The sequence below is a fragment of the Eleginops maclovinus genome, chromosome 2 (genome assembly GCF_036324505.1).
Source record: "Eleginops maclovinus isolate JMC-PN-2008 ecotype Puerto Natales chromosome 2, JC_Emac_rtc_rv5, whole genome shotgun sequence".
NCBI lineage: Eukaryota > Metazoa > Chordata > Actinopteri > Perciformes > Eleginopidae > Eleginops > Eleginops maclovinus.
In genome coordinates this window covers 10,894,647-10,914,006 of record NC_086350.1, presented here as the reverse complement: position 1 = coordinate 10,914,006, position 19,360 = coordinate 10,894,647, and the positions used below count along the sequence as shown (strand labels likewise).

The window sequence follows — 19,360 nt, the reverse complement described above, 5'->3', positions numbered from 1 at the left end:
AGCCCAGTAACATGTCAGACTTTGGGAACTATTCTAAGCATCAGTTGCTGACGCCAAGATGAAGGGTGGGGGTTTCTGGGGGGGACATATGCGCCTCCATAAGAACTCCCAATAGGAACTGACTGCCTCTACAAGCACCATCTGACATGCAGTCCCTTTAATATTGAGCAATAACGCTGTTTATAGCCCCTGTACCACAGCACACAGCCCCACAATTGAGTGTGGGTGTTTTTTTGATGCTCCGGAAGGTTGTGATGAAGAATTGTGAAGTCCAGTGCAGAGTGAGGTTAAGTGTGAAGGTAGATCGCTAGGAGCTGAAGTGACCTTGGGACCGCTTGCTGAGGGCAGGACAGAATTCCTGAACGGACACATGGTCTAGAGTGACAAGGCCATCTGCTCCAGCAGCAGGAGCAAGGTGGAGGGGGTCGGACACGGGGGGGTGCTGAGAATTCCTTTTGCTTGGGTGTGGAGGGAGCAGATATTCTGGGATATCACTGCTAGCACTCCGCCGGGGAAACGTGTTTCTTTGGCATTTTTCAAGCGGAAATCTGAGGGAGAATTTTTGAACACTTGATGGTGAGAGGGGATCATTGCAGGGTTAAATGGGGAAGGTATTTTTCTGGCCCTCTTGCTCTCCACGAAGCGACTGGCGATAATGGTCTTGGTGTGTTACTGTTTTACTTCGGTGGATCCAGTTTCCTCTCCATCTCGGCACAGCCGGAGCTGAGAGAGTGGGATCTGGTAGGCCTTCTGGCAGCGACCTCTCGGAGGATCATCTTCAAGGGATCTTCTTTGGAGTCGTACTTCGCATGGCAAGGATCTACTTTCTTGCTGCCTCACTGAAGTTGCATGGCCTAAACAAATTAATATTTTTATGAGGCGCCTTGACCAGAGATGGGCCAGGACCAAACCAAGCTGCAGATAGAGAAGGGCCTGAGGTTGTATCAGTCCAACCAGACGGACAAAGCCCTGCATGTCTGGACAAACGTGCTGTGGAAGACCTCCGATCCTGGTGGGAAGTTTCGGGTGTTGGGGTGCCTGATCACAGCCCACTCGGAAATGGGAAAATATAAAGATATGCTAAAGGTAAGACTCCCAAAGAACTTTATGCTGCAAACAAAAACATTTAAACCAAATCAGTGTCCTTTCAATATCTGTTTTGTCATTCATGAGTTGACATTTCTCACATTTTTACTTCTGTATGATCATACTTGTGTTATGCAACCAGCAGTGTGAGTGTTTGCCATTGAATAGCCCATTAACTTTATATGTGATCATGTCGGGGTTTAACAGTTCGTGCTGTAGTAGCATTTTAACATTTCTACTATGTCCAAGTGACTACTGAAGGAGAAGGGGTCACAGGTCGGCGTCTTGGTTCCATTTACAGTGATCTTGAGAAGCATGAGTTAATGTGTGGCTTCCACACGGTGCAGAGTAAATAAGTGCCCTGCAACCCGAGTATCAGTGTGGGGTGTCTTGTTGACACAACCATCTATACTCATGCAGCAGTCACTCTGTTAAATGAAGACTTAACAAAGAAGGGGCCTCATGTCTTTGAATAAATGTATAATTTATCTTTTAATTCAGTATCTTTTTGAATGTTATCACAAATATCCTGCTTGTTCTCATGGCTTCTCTCTTTGCAGTACGCTCTAACTCAGATCGACACCGCCAGGGAAATGGAGGACCCAGACTACCTGACAGAGGGCTACCTGAACTTGGCGCGTAGCAACGAGAAGCTGTGCGACTTTCAGAAAACGGTGTCCTACTGTAAGACCTGCTTAAACATGCAGGGTACCACCGTCAGCCTGCAGCTCAACGGCCAGGTTTGTCTCAGCATGGGCAACGCCTACCTCGGCCTCAGTGTCTTCCAGAAAGCTCTGGAGAGCTACGAGAAGGCCCTGCGCTACGCCCACAACAATGACGACAAGATGCTGGAGTGCAGAGTCTGCTGCAGTCTGGGAAACATCTACATCAACCTGAAGGTAACATTTTTGTGGGATTGTAATGTTCTGAACAGTTGACAAAGAACTGAGGTCTTTCACTTAAGTAAAGTAGAAATACTATTGTCTAAAAATACTCCTTTATAAGTCAAAGTCCTGCATTCAAAAATTGACGTGAGTAAAAGTTAGCAAAATGTACTTCAGTATCAAAAGTAAAAGAACCCAGTATGCAAAAGGATCTTTCAAATTATTATTATTAGAATATGAAATAGTTCTGTTTCACTAAGAAACATATAATCTGTATTTTAATGTTGTAGTTTGGGTACTTGATAGTATATTACTGCATGACATTTTATAAGTCCATGTGTTTTTGTTTCGTGAAAAGTAACTAAATGTCAAACAAATGCAGTGAAGTAAAAAGTGCAAAGTAGTAGCTGAAACTGTATTTAAGTCCTGTAACTGTAGTAAGTTCAATTCCATCACACTTTATGAGGTGTACTACCCTATTCTCTGCTTTGACTATACGTCTTTAAAAGTGGTTGTATGAAAGACAAGGTGTAAGGATCTATATAATATTCTAACCGTTCTCAGGTTTGTTATTAACATAAAACAATAGCTGGGTTGCACGTGTGACTTGATTATGCAACCAATATTGAAATTGCCAACATATTTGTGGAGTATGAAAACACCGCAGAGCATCCAAGCAAACATCATTAATGGTTAGCTCATGTGGTTCGAGGCATTGTGAAACAAGGGCGGAGTGAGCGGGCTGGCGGAGGCTTATGTAGTACCCTTGACATCCGAGATTTGTAAGCGTAATCCCTCGGCTTCCTAGGGAGGATTGGTTTCAATGGGATTGTTATGAAGTGGCGTTGGAGGAATGCACACATTTGTCACGTTATTTCATTATACTGGAGACACAGGAAAACTAGTTTTCTAAAAGGTTCTTTGTTTGTCAGAGGTAGAATTTTCATTAAGCAATTAGAAAGCAAAATGTCTTTGGTTTCTAAATAAGATGTTTTGCAGCCATTTGCAGGGGTGGAAACTAAGTACATTTACTCAAGTACTGGACTTAGGTACACATGTTAGTAACTTGTACGAGCTGGATATTTTCATTTCTTTCTACTTGTTCTTATTATGGACGCCACTGTTGCACTTTTACTTCACTACATTAATATGACAGGCTTCAGTTGCTTTACACATTGTGAATAGCTAATACAAAATGTAAATCAACTAACGAATAAACATTGACATGTAATTAGACATTAAGGTATCCTGCAGCCGTGTACAAAGGTATTTAAATTAGCTGCACATTTACCATCTGTACTGTGCCTTTATGCAAAATGAGGACTCTTAACTTTGGGTACTTTAAGTATATTTTTATACCAATACCTTTACTTAAGTAAGATTTTAAAGCAGGACTTTTTCATGCGACAAAGTCTTTTACAATTTAGTATTGCTGTCTTACTCATCGGTAACCTCCGCCCACAGGACTATGAGAAAGCACTGTTCTTTCCCTGCAAAGCAGCTGAGCTCGTCAATGACTACGGCAAGGGTTGGAGCCTCAAGTATCGAGCCATGAGCCAGTACCACATGTCTGTCGCCTACAGGAAACTGGAGCGCCTGCCGGACGCCATGGAGTGCTGTGAGGTATTGTTTTACTGTCCCAACACACAAAAACTGTTCTCAGCGGCAGGACTCACCCCCTCAAACACAAACCTACATACCTTGTGGAGAATGTCACAGTTTTGGTTTCCTCACAAAGTCCCCTGATGTCCCTGGTTGTTTTGATGTCGGAGAGGCAGATACAGTAGATGTTGCTGACAGGTGCGAGCGCCAGTTGTTCTGTTGTACCAGAAATATGCTCACAGAGGCGCTGGTTTGAAGTGTTAATGAAGAGGGTGGCTTTAGTCTTCACTCTGTTCTAATTATGTACGCAGGGTGAAAAATAACTTGATGTCATTGCCTTGGAGCGCACAAGTAAAGTAACAAGACAGCGGGATGCTTTTCAGATTTATTACATTTGCCGAACACTTTTAGACAAACAATTTACACATGTTGTCATATTTGGAATACCAGAGTACAAGAAGAATCCTTAAGGTGAAATAACAACAGCTCAGGTTTACATTTCAGTCTGATTTATTTGTGAAAACACACTGAGCTGATAAATGAAATAACTGCATACTATTTGTAGAAGTAATTTGATCAAATGCAGCTGCCAATTTCTGGATTCCCACTCATTCTCATCCGAAAAAAGATTATCTAGTAACATTTTCATCTATACTGAGGCTTAATGTTAGGGTGCCTGTTGGAAATTAGCGTACTGTAATGTGCTGCTGATATCAAACTAACTTGAAAGTCCTGTTTCCAAAAGATACAAAAGGACTTTCCACAAATTCCCATTATTAGATTTCAGCAGGGGCGTCGGTATGACGGCTGAGGGTATAAAATGAATGAATCTCTCCTCTAAAACCTCTGTTTTTCACTTCAACAGGAATCTATGAAGATTGCTCTGCAGCATGGCGACCGTCCTCTGCAGGCTCTGTGCTTACTAAACTTTGCAGACATACACCGCTGCAGGAGTGACGTTGATGTAAGGAACCGTTCGTAGATATTTGTTTGCCCTGATAGAGTTTATGTCGTGTTTCATACACTTTCGTCATTTTTATACAGAGTTGTGACACACAGGTTTTTTTGTTTAATTATGGTGTTGCTCTATTGTGTTTATGGTGATGCTTATCATAGAAATTCTCTTCATCGCTTTAGAAAGCATTCCCTCGCTACGAGTCTGCACTGGGTATCATGACTGAGATCGGAAACCGTCTCGGACAATCACACGTCTACCTGGGAGTTGCAAAGTGCTGGCTTCTGCAGAAAGAGTTAGAGAAGGTACCCATCATTTTTTATCAATCTCACTTCAAATATCACAGTCTAAGAGACACAAGTGTTTCTCATAATAAATACCTGCTTCAATGTTTATTTTCCAGGCTCTTGAATCTTTGCAGCGAGCCCAGGAATTGGCAGATGGGATGGGAAACAAGGTAACTGATGTGTTTATAGTACAAGTAAAGTAGAGCTCCAATTATTAATTGATAAATCGAAAAAGTTGTTGGAAATAGTGATGATTTATGCAAACATGGCAAACTTGGTCATATACAGTATGAATGTAAACTGATTATCTTTTTGTTTTTGACTACTGGTTGGACAAAACATGACTCAGTCACCTTTGAGGGAAATCATATGAGACAAAAAAGAGTACCTTAGGTTCCAGACTAACACACACATGACATTGACATGTGACATTGACAGTGTTTTTCTCATCGGCCTGTGTAGCTGTGCGCTTTGAAGGTGCACAGCCTGAGTGAAGGGATTTATCGCACCCGGGGGCAGCAGGAGGAGCTCAGGGAGCAGGTGGTGAAGTTCCTGCAGTGTGTGGAGGAGCTGGAGCTGTACTGCGGCATGTGTGGAGAGTCCATCGGGGACAGGGACCAAAAACTGCAGGCATTACCCTGTTCCCACATCTTCCATCTCAAGTAGGTGTTCTTACACAAGTTATTATTTTAAATATGCATTTCAAAGATAACAAAGGTGTAGTGTGAGTTTTATAATGATGTTCCTCAACGCTTTCACTCCAAACAAATATCTAAGGTCATACAGTATTTACTAAGTAATAAGTACAGACTTATTTGAATGTGTGTCTTCATCTTTATGTTTATAGGCCAACAGATAAACTAACAGCTGTTTTTTTCCCCTTCAGGTGTCTGCAGACGAACGGGACGAAGGGTTGTCCCAAGTGTTTCAAGTCCTCCATGAAACCTGGATTTGTGTGATTGTGAGACTGTGTTTGTGCGTTGGATCTGCAGACACAGCGTGGAGCCTCGCAGGCTCCTGACTGATCTGAGAGGAGCGGGGAGCCTCGGTCTATCCTGAAGATGTCCGAGGAGAAATAATTCACTGCTCTGTGAAGAGGATCCTGAACTGAACCCAGTGTCACAGAGTACCGCTCGAGGACACATTCAAGGCATCCATCTTATCATCGGTCTGTGAGTTACATCCGACTGAGAGGCACGACTGACATTTCGATGTAAGCTGAAGAAGAATGAACCTACTTTGTCTCTGACGAATGGCCTTTTAGGTACAGATTTTAAACTCTAGAGGGATATGGACCGTCAAAAGAGCATTTATAACTTGTATTTGCTATTTTATGCATAAGCATGGTTTAGTAACATCAAGATGAAATGATCTTCGGTCAAAGAGTTTGTTGTTCAAATTGTGATTCAACCTTTTACACTACATCCACTTTTCTTTCATCAACAGTTTTCTGATTTATTTTTTATGTTTTCCAGAAAACAGCCGTTTCTGAATTGAATTCATACATGGTATATTTATTATTGTATTCATGTACATACTATTTTCATGTTGATTTGTTTTACATTTTGTGAGGTGTTTGTTAAACCCCAAAATGATCGAAAACCTCTTAACCATTCAAAAACTAGTAAGTCTTTACAGAAAAGGCATGCTGCTGTTTTTTTTTTTCTTTATTCAGAGAAAGAGGAGCCGGATCAACACACATCATGTTCATGGAAATGACTTTCCTGTCCATATTTCACTTTTAAATCTGACATCAACATAAAACTGTTGCAATTTAAGGACAGATATCAGAAAACCTATTGGGAAAGGATCTTCTTTGACCAATCACATACCTGTCAGATTGCTATTCAGAAAAGATACACGCAGTATGTATTAATGTGGTGTTTTAATATTTGTAGTGTAAATATTACTTGATAAAATGTCAATAGTCGGATTGAGATTATTAACTTGGAGAGGCTTTGTCATTTTAAGGTGGTTTTGAGGGAGAAAGCCCAAAAGAAGCTGTGCTATCAATAAATTATTATTGCATGTTTGATTTACAGTGCCCAAAGAATTACATCAAATTATAAATCCATGTAACTGTATTTAACTATTTCGGACTTGTTTAATATAGTTTTTCTTAATATTCAGTGGCTTTTATCATTCATATTCCTTATATATTTGTTAAATATATTTTAGACATATTTACTTTAAAGCCATGTCAATCCAAACATTGTGGCTGAAACCATACATTAGGTTTCCTACCAAAACTGTAACTCATACTAACTACATATTTTTCTAGTAAGACTGTAGTTGTGGTTTTCAAAAGTACTAAAATGGCCTGTAAATAAATGTATGTGTGATCAAAACACAGGATAAATACTTATCACAAATACTGTTCACCCTTTTTGAAACATTCATAACTTAAACATATAGTAGTACTTTGATTTCTCTCTCATGTGAGCAGGTGAACAGCCTTAAGAGAGAGACTAAGGCATTTACTTGTACTGCACAAGCACTTAATTTTCTCACACCTAACCTCACTTCTGAGCAGCACCAGGAACTTGAGTTCCCTGCATCCAAAGTAATGTTTATTCACTGTCTGTTTACATTGAGCACAGTCATAAAACCTGTAAAGAGTCAATACGCTTTTTTGTTCTTGGTTATAAATACAATTTCACTGACCGCACAGCCACTTATCTTTAAGAGTTTAAACTACCTCTGTTTCTGCCTCCAAGCTTTGCCCTCCTTTGAGGATTGATGCAGTTAAATACATGTAGAATGTTTTTCTAGTCATTATGCTGATATAACCATGGTTTAAATGATTTAAAGTCGGACTGGAATGCATTGTTAATATATTTATGCCTTGAGTCAAACCATGTTACTGTCAAATATAGAAACATGTCATTATTGAAAATAAAGTGTACCAGAAGTTTATTGTTTAATCTTATTGTGTGTATTTATGTTGCCTTCTGTCAATGTCAGTCCGCTTCCAACGCTCATCAGCAGTTCTGTTATAGTATGTGAAATATTCAACGAGCATTTAACCAGTCATACTAGTTTGCCCACATTTACAGCGTTTTCCTCCAAGCGATCAGCATTGTACCACCTTCTGTCACGACACCTGAAACACAACAGGTTTGCTTTCCTGTAACCTCACTTTGCAGGAAATCTTCCTCTTGATGGCTGCGCTTTCGTTCTCTGAAGGGGACTTATTTTGTCCGCAATGCTCTGAGATTTACTACCTTCCCGTGCTTCTAAATTGTGGCCACAATATTTGCAGATTTTGTTTAAAGAAATTCTGGGAATGGAGAGGATGTCGAGAATGTCCTGTGTGTCAGGTTGTGTCTGTCCTTGGGAGGCCTCCTATCAACCTGGAACTAAAGATAGCTGCGGAGGAATTTCAGGTGTTAAAGACCAGAAACAGTCAGGACATTTGTCGTGTTCACAACGAGAAGCTGAATATTTTCTGCCACAATGACCTAGAGCCCATCTGCCTCGTGTGCCAAATGTCAAAACAGCATAAAGTTCACGAGTGCAGCCCAGTGGAGGAGGCCGCCACACAGAAAAAGGTAGAGTAAAAATAGAAACTGGGAAAATAACTAGGGGATTTACTGCACATACACTCCAACAACTGTAGTGAAGATGTGTTGCAACTCTGGTTGTCATTTTTCTTCTAGTGTAAAGGGGGATTTGGCTGCAATGAAAACTTACTTTCATAATGAACTCATTGTTTTCTGAAATCATTGATTCATGATTTAGTCCATAAAAAACCTCCATCACAATTTAAAAGAGAGAATAGTCTAATACTCAAAAGAAAATGTGTTTTGAATTATGGAAAACTGTGAAAAGCTGCAAGGTGATTATGAAAATGGTTGCAAATAAATGTTTTGTCTGCCATGTTATAGATTCATAATTTCAGCTCCTGATTTTAAATCTTAATTATTCATCTTTAAATTTGTTCAGAAAGAAATCTCAGACCTGTTGGAGTCCTTAAGGAAACATTTCAGATTATTGAAAATGACAAAGGTGCAATGGGAGGACACCAAAAGATATATACAGGTAAGGACAATAATGAGTGGGTTTTGATTTGGTTGTGACTCTTGTCAGTGTCACTCATTAAATTCAGATAGAAAGTTGCTTCCCGGACGACACACAAAGATTCTTTTATGTGACTGCCAAAATCCACATTGCAGAGCCAAGTGCATCAAAGTGAGGCAGCGATAAAGGAGGAGTTTGAGAAACTGCACCTGTTCCTCAGGGAGGAGGAGAACCGCAGACTGAAGGTGCTCAAACAGGAGGAGCAGATCAAGATGCAGGTGATGTGTGAGAAGCTGGGAAACATCCAGGAGCAAATTAAGACCCTCAACTCAACCATCAGTGATATCGAGGTGGCCCTCCGAGCCAAGGAATTAACATTTCTACAGGTACATCTACTGCCATTGTTGACATGGCAATGAGGCTTTGGCTCTTAAAGGGGGGACATATGAGGTATCATCTATAGTCAGTGTATAAACCCCCCATTAATGGTAGATGGCAAACCCCGAGCAACAGACAGCAATCAGGGAACAGCAGCAAAATCTATTATAGACAACTGAAAAGTTCACATCAATTTAAGTTTACAATATATTAAAAATAATACCTGAGCCGAATTGTGTGAGTCTGATACAACCGAAGTCACACAATAACGAAAGCAGTAGTAGAAGTACAATTTCTGGCTCTACCTTTGAGGCTATAACTGGTGGCTTTAAAGAGACTAACTGAAAGTGCCGTCTTAAAAGCGGTGGAAATATTCCTTTTATAATGTACACTTTAACTGATATAGATATTTGTAATGGTGTTTAAATTATGTTTTGCAGCTGCCACCATTCACAGCAGCAAACTGTGTACATTATGTGTGATATACTGATAATATGAAAGAGAACCTCATACAAATCCACTTCAAAAAATCCCAAAGGTGCCTTTAATCTACAAAATGCTAAGAATAAACACTGTGCACTGAATAAAGACCACCAATGTATTTAAATGGACATTTATATCCTTCTTTAGGACAACATATCAGACTGATCCTTTTAATATATTTAACAACAGGCTCTGATAAGGTATGATTTACTGTCAAACACGCCCAGGCTGTTCAACATTTCGAAGCTATGGCAAAATGACAACTTCATGGCCTTAGAAGCCTGATGTCTAACTTTTTGAGTGTAGATTTCCTTTTGTCATGTACTGTGTCAGTGTTTCCTTTCATGCATACAATACAAAGAGTTGGATGTATTGATATTTTTGAATAGTTTTGTTTTTTCATAGTCAGGTGTTTTTTCTTTATCAATGCTTACTGATGTGCATATCACTACATACCAAATATCTAATAATAAGATGCATTTATTCCCTTTCTTTCTGGATCTTAAGGACTACAAGCAGACAAAGAAAAGGTATGTGTTACCCACCATCTGCCAAACTTAGCCCTAACTGTCTCCAGAAGTCAATGCTGTAATTATTTCAACATGTTTCAGGGTCAAATGCACCATTCAAGAGCCACAGTGTATCAGAGATATCCTGATCAACTCCGCAAAGCATCTGGGATCACTTAGGTTTGAAGTTTGGAAGAAGATGGCCAGCGTCGTCACATGTGGTGGGTGAACAGAAAAGACTCAATGATCAATTTTACTTTAGTTTTTTTAAATGTACTGAATGTTTTTGATACTTTCAGTTCCCGTTACTCTGGATCCAAACACAGCCCAGTCCAACCTCAAGCTGACTGAAGAGTTGACCTGTGTGCAGTTCAGCAGTAAGCAGCTCCTACCTGATAACCCTGAACGCTTCACCAGCCGTGTGTGTGTGCTGGGGGCCACTGGCTTCACGTCTGGGAAGCACAGCTGGATCGTGGAGGTGGGCCAGGGTAAAGATTGGCACATCGGAGTGGCTAGGGAATCCATCAAGCGAAAGACTACGGTCTTTCTCAACCCCAGCGAGGGTTTCTGGGTGATCGGTGTGAGCAACGGAGACTCATTCTGGGCTGAGACCTCGCCTCGCACCAAGCTGGTGTTGAACCAGAAACCTGGGAAGATCACTGTACAGCTGGACTATGATAAAGGAAAGGTTGTTTTCATCAATGATGCAGATTCGACATCAATATACACATTCAAAGAAACATTCGCAGAGAAGATTTTTCCCTTCTTCTCCCCTGGATTGAATGTACAGGGGAAACTCTGCAGCCAGCTGATCATCTGTCCTCAGACAGTATCAGTGAATGTCAAGTAGACCCACATACACTAGACCCATGGTGCTAGAGTGGACACTTTGCAAGAAGTTGCACTGTTTCAATATGAAGTTCGGCAACAAATGACATGACACTGTCCTGTATCCAGTGGTCAGGAAGGCCTCATACTCTATAGGGGATGAGATAAGACATGGTGCTAGAGTTGAGGAAGATTTCGCAATAGTTAGCTTAGTTTCTCTCAGAAATTCCGCAGCAAATTGTATGACACTGTACTGTGTATTGATGAAATAACACATGACACTTTCAAACATTTGAATTGTTTAATGTTGTTCAGAAGAAAGTCTCAGGTCATATAAATATGTAGAGTTGAGTTGATGTTATTGACTTTCATTTTCTTTCTGTTTTGGCTTCCTCTGTGATGACATATCTTTCAGTTTAGAGTCCAGTTTCCTCTGCAGGTAGGCTTTCTTATTGGGGTCCATGGATTTATCTTTCTTCCCGCTCCCAGCGTAAAGAACGCCCTCTTTGCTTATTCTCATCCGAGCATGAGACTTGGCTTTATCTCCGCAGCCGTGAACCTAAAAAGGGTGCAGCACATGTCAATCAGATCAGAAAACAACACCTTTCTAATACTTAGGCTGTCACTTGGTGAATTATCAATACCCAGGCTGATAAAATACCTTCCTACCTCGATGGATTTTAACAACAATAAAGAGCCTAATAAAATCCAAACCATCGACTCTTTGTTTGGGGTCTGTTCCGGTCTTACCTCTGGTATATGATGACTGAGACAGTACTGCCTATTGCAGAACAGGCAAAGCTGTCCGAGCATCAGCACAGAAGCTTTACACTTCACAAAACTGCACACACGCTCAGCCTTTATGACGGCGTTGATGAGTGTGTCAAAGTCGTCATCTGGAGCGGCGGCAGCAGCGATGCCGCAGGCGCCGGCCTTCGTTTTACTCTTTGCTATAGGAGACAAATGGAAAGGTTCAGGTGAAAACATATCGAAGCAGACATTAAAATAACAGCTGTTGTTGGCTACGGGGTTTGTGCATGGGTCGTCATTGTCAGTATGTTGTCTGTGTATACAGAGGACAATGAAGTGTATCATATCGAATCAATTTAAAATAAAGCTGCAACAAATAATCAATGGATTGCAAAAATAGTTGCCAACTGTTTTAGGTTTTGGACGGACAAAATATGACTTTTACAGACAACAAATTGGACTATGACAAACTGAAATGAACATTTTTCACAATTTTCCGGTATGAAAATCAAAATCTTGAAAACTAAGTAATCAATAATACAAACTCTGGTTCCTGCTACCCACCTTTAGCAGACTTTGGTTTCTTGGATGGCTGGACCTGAGCTGGCAGGACGTTGTTCTGTTGCTTTTTTTGTTGGGCATTTTCTTCCCTCTTCTGCTGCTCCCTCTTCATTCGCTCCAAATGTAAACTTTTCAGGTCTAATGTAGTTTCAGACAGCTGCTCTTCCTGGGGATTCTGGGCTTTTTCTTCTTCCTTCTCTTCTTCTAGTGTTGGCACCTCGGCTGGTGTTGACCCCAGGGGTCTGGCGACAGTGATGCACCTGTCTTTCCCCTCGCCTTTACTCTCATGCACGAGGCCCAGCTCCTCAGCGATCTGGTGAACCAGCAGGCGGTCATGAGAGTTAAAGGATGATGGGAACTGTAGTTCACTCTGATTGGAGGCCTTTAGAAAGCTCTCCACCTGCGCTGTGATCTCAGCAGTTCTGTTCTTCTTCTGCTCTTCCTCGGTCAGTGCTGTTATGCTGGACTTCGCGTGCTTCTCTTTTCCTGCAGTGTTTTCATGACCGCTGCTCCCTGTTGACTTCTTTTGCTGAGGCTTCGTCCTGCTGGAAGGCTGATCTTTAACCTTGTGTTTGGTGGACGTGGAGTCGCTGGAAGACTTTGTGTTAGCCTTTGTGTCTTTGGGGTCACGGGTGTAGTTTTGTGGCACGATGTCTTGGATGTACTCAAAGGCTGTTCTGACCTCGCCGCATTTGGTCATGTGATTGATCAGGGACTTCAGGAAAGCGTGATTCTGGACAGTCTGCGTGTCGCACACAACAGCAACGTGACGTCTCGCACGCGTTATAGCGACGTTAATCCTTCGGTCCTCAGACAGAAATCCAACTTCCCCTGGAATTAAAAGAGTTAACACATACAGTGGGGCAAAAAAGTATTTAGTCAGCGACCAATTGTGCAAGTTCTCCCATTTAAAAAGATGAGAGAGGCCTGTAATGTTTATCATAGGTATACTTCAACTATGAGAGACAGAATGAGAAAAAAAAATCCAGGAAATCACATTGTAGGATTTTTAAAGAATTTATTTTCAAATTGTTGTGGAAAATAAGTATTTGGTCAATAACAAAAGTTCATCTCAATACTTTGTTATATCCCCTTTGTTGGCAATGACAGAGGTCAAATGTTTTCTGTAAGTCTTCACAAGGTTTTCACACACTGTTGCTGGTATTTTGGCCCATTCCTCCATGCAGATCTCCTCTAAAGCAGTGATGTTTTGGGGCTGTCGCTGGGCAACACGGACTTTCAACTCCCTCCAAAGATTTTCTATGGGGTTGAGATCTGGAGACTGGCTAGGCCACTCCAGGACCTTGAAATGCTTCTTACGAAGCCACTCCTTCGTTGCCCTGGCGGTGTGTTTGGGATCATTGTCATGCTGAAAGACCCAGCCACGCTTCATCTTCAGTGCCCTTGCTGATGGAAGGAGGTTTTCACTCAAAATCTCACGATACATGGCCCCATTCATTCTTTCCTTTACATGGATCAGTCGTCCTGGTCCCTTTGCAGAAAAACAGCCCCAAAGCTTGATGTTTCCACCCCCATGCTTCACAGTAGGTATGGTGTTCTTTGGATGCAACTCTGCATTCTTTCTCCTCCAAACACGACGAGTTGAGTTTTTACCAAAAAGTTCTATTTTGGTTTCATCTGACCATATGACATTCTCCCAATCCTCTTCTGGATCATCCAAATGCCCTCTAGCAAACTTCAGACGGGCCTGGACATGTACTGGCTTAAGCAGGGGGACGCGTCTGGAACTGCAGGATTTAAGTCCCTGGCGGCGTAGTGTGTTACTGATGGTAGCCTCTGTTACTTTGGTCCCAGCTCTCTGCAGGTCATTCACTAGGTCCCCCCGTGTGGTTCTGGATTTTTGCTCACCGTTCTTGTGATCATTTTGACCCCACAGGGTGAGATCTTGCGTGGAGCCCCAGATGGAGGGAGATTAGCAGTGGTCTTGTATGTCTTCCATTTTCTAATAATTGCTCCCACAGTTGATTTCTTCACACCAAGCTGCTTACCTATTGCAGATTCACTTTTCCCAGCCTGGTGCAGGTCTACAATTTTGTCTCTGGTCTCCTTTGACAGCTCTTTGGTCTTGGCCATAGTGGAGTTTGGAGTATGACTGTTTGAGGTTGTGGACAGGTGTCTTTTATACTGATAACGAGTTCAAAAAGGTGCCATTAATACAGGTAACGAGTGGAGGACAGAGGAGCCTCTTAAAGAAGAAGTTACAGGTCTGTGAGAGCCAGAAATCTTGCTTGTTTGTAGGTGACCAAATACTTATTTTACCGAGGAATTTACCAATTAATTCATTAAAAATCCTACAATGTGATTTCCTGGATTTTTTTTCTCATTCTGTCTCTCATAGTTGAGGTATACCTATGATAAAAATTACAGGCCTCTCTCATCTTTTTAAATGGGAGAACTTGCACAATTGGTGGCTGACTAAATACTTTTTTGCCCCACTGTACATAAATAAGTGCTGCTATCATTCACAGAATCAGACACGAACTTTTAGCAAAAATAAACAACCTTTTCTGTTGGACCGAACTAACGACAACACCACGGCCTCTTTCTCTCTGCCCTGAAACCCATCCACTGACTTTATCTCCAGCTCAGGGTACCTCGCAGAAAGCTTTTGACGCAGAAGATCCACCTTTACAGAGACAAGAAGATCAATGTGTTATTTGGATAAAAATAATTGATCAGTTGAATGAAAGAAGAACAATAATCAAAAATCAATAAGCCGCAAACTGCTGAAACATTTTTTCAAGGAAAAGAGGCAGAAAATTCACTTTGCAGCCTCTCAAATATGGAGATAGTTTTCTGTGATCATATCATTTTAAAAGGCAATATCTTTCAAGACATTGAAAGGCATGACCTTAGACTATGAGAAACTGGAAACAATTTGTTTGACCTTTTATACACAAACAATTAAATCGAGAAAAGAATCAGCAGATATATTGATAATGAAGTCAAATGTTGAATGCTTTTTTAATTTTGAGACATCACTTTTGAGTTTTGAGTTCTAGTTCAGCATTACATTTTCTATTGGGGGGATTTCCATGTAATTCCTGTGAAAGTGTACATATTTTATTCATAAAATCTGCACAAAAAGTTATGCAATTATAGCTTTGACACCGTACAGTAGTAGAGGTTAAGTTAACATGTATTTTACAGTACAGCTCCTCCAATCAGTGACTTACTTGTAGATTGTACGGAGCGATAACAGCGATGTCTTTAGCTTTAACCCCAGCGTCAGTCAAGGCTTTTATGTGAAGTTCAACAATGTCGACCTCACCTGAGGATAAAGTTCACCCACGGTTAGATCCCACAAAACACTATCTGTAGTAAAACGTTGTGTTTTTAACAATAAAATGACTAACCTTGATTGCCTTTGGACTGCTCATCGGTGACCTCCATCTCGCTCAGACCGCAGCCTGCAGTGTCGATAAGCAGTAGCGGCGTGCTGGTCTCCTCAACACAAGCAACTCCTGCTAGATCTCTTCAGCATCAAAGACAACATTTTATCATTTCCGATTCAAAGAAATACAAACGTTAGCCACTCTCCATCATCAAGCTGACTCTCACTTTAACAGGTGATTCTCTACAGAGCTGTGAGCGGTAAGTCGTCCCTGGTACATCTCTTTGGAGGCCCAGTCCATGATGGCACTGTTCATGCGGTACTGGACTGTTAGCATACGGACCACCGAGTTCCCGTACATCTGGATGAGTCTCTCCATGAGACTGAGGGACAAGCCCTTTGATGCAGCTCTATGGAAAAACACAAAACAAAGTGAAACAATGATCATATAAAACATCCCGATTGCATTTCTCAATCACCATCTTACTATGACTGATGGGGTGCTAAAGAGAAAACACATCTTTTAGTAAGAACAGTTTCCCTTATTTTATATATGACTTTTGTGTTTATATCTGTGATCTTCTTACTGGTTTGATGAGGGCAGGGCTCATTAAGAAAAAGAGGATTGTTGCATGTTTCCATGACCAAATGCAAATTTAGCATTTTAATTAAAATGATTTGATTTATTTTATTATAATTTTGCTTATGTTGCCAGCACTGTCAATAAACTCTGATCAAACCACACCATCAAAGTCCTGGTGAAGCATATTAGCTTCGTTTTAGAGTATTAGGCTCTTACAGCTTGGTGTTTTTTATAAAAGCTCCCTTGTTTTTTATTTATATGTGTGTTTGGCCCTTTTAAGGAAAATGTTTCAATGATAGTAGCAGGACGAATATAAAATTCATGAATGCTTTAAAACATATGAATGCACAAAAATAGGAAATCCTATTCCTGTGTCTTTACTTTTGTGATTTGATGGTTGGTGGTAACTGCTTGTAGTCTCCAGCCAGGATGCACTTGCGCGCTCGGAGCAGGGCGATCCAGCAGCTGCTCTCCAGCGCCTGAGCGCACTCGTCTATCACCACCCAATCAAAGTGCTCTGCTGGCAGGTACTTCAGCGGACCAGTGTCACAAGCACCTGCAGACACAAACAAGTGCTCTCTGATTGCCTTTCACCGTCACTGAAATACATTTTCTTCACTTGGAGCTGTGAATGACCTGTGTTGGTTGATAACACAACATCGGCACTTTTGAGGATCTGGGCGATGGCTGTTGCCTCTCTGGTCTTCAGCTCTTTTCTCAGCTCCCCTATTTCCCTTTTGAAGTTCACTCGGTCCCCTTTTTCACGCATCTTCTTCATTCCCACCTTGAAAAAAAAAATATTGGAAATCATTCTAAATGTCGGATTTTTGTAGGAGGACCACACACTGAAATACATACAAAGGCTTTGTCCATGTCTTTACGGATGTCTGCAATGATGTCTGCATTGTCACTCTGAGCGAGGATGGCATCCAGTGAGTGTTTCTGTATGGACTCCAGCAGTCTGGCAGGGTGACCCAGCCTGAGGACTTTAGCCTTGCATTGGGCTAACCTCTCCACTAAATTATCCACTGCCACGTTAGAGGGCGCACAGCACAAGACCTGCACGAATACATAATCAAATTACAAAAATGTCAACTTCAGATAAATGCTAATGAAATAATCAGAACGAGGAACATCATTAACAAATGCACTAACAAATGTAATCCTTCTGCACCTTTTGGCCTTGTTTCACTGCTTGCAGGATGATCTCAACCACAGTGGTGGTTTTCCCAGTGCCTGGTGGTCCATGAATCACAGCTAATTCTCTCTGAGACAGAGTAAAGGACACAGCTTCTCTCTGGGAATCATCCAGGTTGGAGTTAAAGAATTTAAACTCGTCTGATGAAAAATAATAGGACACCAAGAGTTAATCCTTTGTATTGTATTATTTTTCGCTGATTTGAAAAGTTTAAATGCAATACCAGTAAGCACAATATCCGTGTCACTTACTTGGCTGTGTTTGTGAAGAAGGTTTTGAGTTTCCAAAGAGAACGTCTATCAGATTGGCCGCTGGTCCATTTCTGTATCCATTTAATGTATTCAAGGCACTGCAAGCACAGAAAAAGTAAAAATATGTTTCATTGGCTAAATAACTCTCTTCTTTTTGTCTTAAATTATAGAGGTCACTCACTTTTTCATTCGTTTGTAGGTAACATCATTTGCCAATTTCAAGAGGTTGTGAAGACCATCTGTATCAAAGCTCAGGCCATCGTTAGAATCGTCAAAGGCCACACTTATCGCAGTCTGGCTGACCCTTGTCACTATCCCCGTGCCAATCTGTGAGGCGGCGGTGCATCCACCAGTGTCATACAAGCCAACTATGTCCCCTGTTACAAAAATATTCATGTTTATTTAAGCATAACTCATTAAACTACAGTCACACAGAAACACACAGATCTGAAGAATAAATATTCCCTCTCACCAGGTCCAAAGTTGTTGCTTGGCAGAGATGAAAAACCCAAATGTTTTCTTGGCTCGAAGATGACGACTGTGCGACCGTACAGGCCTGTGGACTGACTGCTTACCTGCAATTTCAGCAGGCATACTCCTTTACTTTGAAGATCCTTCAGAGAGATGTTCTCCTGCCATATCCTGTAGGCACAAAACAAGACACTATAATTTTATAGTCACAGCTTTAAGATAAGGCAGAGTGAGAGTTTACCAAGCGTAATTATTACGAGTGTAGGATCTGTTTCCAAATGCCCGAACTTCAGGGAAGTGCAGAGCAAAATTGCCAAATGATCCAGATATTAAGTAAAGTATTACAGTCTGGATGTTATTTTTACTAACCTGTTCTCCTCTATTTCAGCCTCCCTTTCCTCCTGTAGTAGCTCGAGGGTTTTTGACACAAACTGTTCCACCGCCATTGCCAACTAAAAAGACAAAAAAGATGATAAATGTTACAGCACAGATCAGAAACATCATGTTAGTTACACTTCCCTCATGCTACAGACAACAGAAAAACTGAAAAGGTCACACTAAAAACTGTTTATGCAAATGATCGTTCTCTCATTAACAAGGGTGATCCCCATCATCAGCGGGGGAATGTAGCTAACTGGATTTATTCAAGTACTTTACTTAAGAACAGTTACAGTGAGGTATTTGTACTGTAATATATATCCATATTATGCTACTTTAAACAGGCATATTCACTGCAGCTCAGTGACAAACACGTTCAACTCCACTTTTATACAAGGATTAACAATGTAAGGTAATACACGAGGGAAAACAAGCAGGGTACAGCTTAATCAATAGACATGTTAAAAGCTTATTGAATGCTAGCTTGCTAACCACAGAGCACTCAAACTGATTACTTTAGCTACAGCTAGCAGGATATAATGACACTCACCTGTTTACGTTACTTTTAGTTACCTGAATATATCTTAGACGAGCAGAGGGTACAAACACTAACGTTATTCATGCGGGACAACTTGGAAATATCTTGCTTATATCTTCACTACACCAGTGGGTTTGTTTAACTCATACCGTCTTCTTTTGTGGCGCTCGCTTGTCAACTTGCCAGCTACACTGCCACCTATCGGCTCAGATGACTTGGCACACTCACTGACATTTATTTTGA

The 19,360-nt window shown here is 41.1% G+C and overlaps 3 protein-coding genes across 5 annotated transcripts; 2 read left to right on the top strand and 1 right to left on the bottom strand.

The window, feature by feature from the left end:
• The first annotated feature begins 5 nt into the window (after positions 1–5).
• rapsn (receptor-associated protein of the synapse, 43kD) lies at positions 6–7,730 on the top strand. Its single transcript, XM_063877016.1, has 8 exons — positions 6–1,086; positions 1,647–1,985; positions 3,435–3,593; positions 4,438–4,536; positions 4,710–4,832; positions 4,931–4,984; positions 5,277–5,476; positions 5,701–7,730. Exons 1-8 carry the CDS (start codon positions 895–897, stop codon positions 5,771–5,773), a joined length of 1,239 nt encoding a protein of 412 aa, XP_063733086.1. The 5' UTR covers positions 6–894; the 3' UTR covers positions 5,774–7,730.
• Positions 7,731–7,914: 184 nt separating this feature from the next.
• LOC134858730 (zinc-binding protein A33-like) lies at positions 7,915–11,765 on the top strand. 2 transcript variants are annotated; one of them, XM_063874810.1, is made up of 6 exons: positions 7,915–8,365; positions 8,760–8,855; positions 8,990–9,220; positions 10,203–10,225; positions 10,307–10,425; positions 10,531–11,765. In XM_063874810.1, exons 1-6 carry the CDS (start codon positions 7,976–7,978, stop codon positions 11,052–11,054), a joined length of 1,383 nt encoding a protein of 460 aa, XP_063730880.1. In that variant the 5' UTR covers positions 7,915–7,975; the 3' UTR covers positions 11,055–11,765. The 2 variants fall into 2 exon arrangements, with proteins under 2 accessions (XP_063730880.1, XP_063730872.1); XM_063874802.1 differs by having other exon boundaries at positions 10,504–11,764.
• On the bottom strand, positions 11,320–19,303 carry ighmbp2 (immunoglobulin mu DNA binding protein 2). 2 transcript variants are annotated; one of them, XM_063874754.1, is made up of 16 exons: positions 19,153–19,303; positions 18,571–18,653; positions 18,203–18,372; positions 17,912–18,107; positions 17,731–17,828; positions 17,456–17,619; positions 17,140–17,340; positions 16,918–17,065; positions 16,663–16,837; positions 15,926–16,108; positions 15,721–15,839; positions 15,541–15,635; positions 14,867–14,990; positions 12,347–13,174; positions 11,783–11,982; positions 11,320–11,591 (listed from the first exon to the last, which is right to left on the bottom strand). In XM_063874754.1, the coding sequence occupies exons 2-16, from the start codon at positions 18,645–18,647 to the stop codon at positions 11,391–11,393; spliced, it is 2,979 nt and encodes a 992-aa protein (XP_063730824.1). In that variant the 5' UTR covers positions 18,648–18,653; positions 19,153–19,303; the 3' UTR covers positions 11,320–11,390. The 2 variants fall into 2 exon arrangements, with proteins under 2 accessions (XP_063730824.1, XP_063730814.1); XM_063874744.1 differs by having other exon boundaries at positions 19,130–19,302.
• Positions 19,304–19,360: the final 57 nt, after the last annotated feature.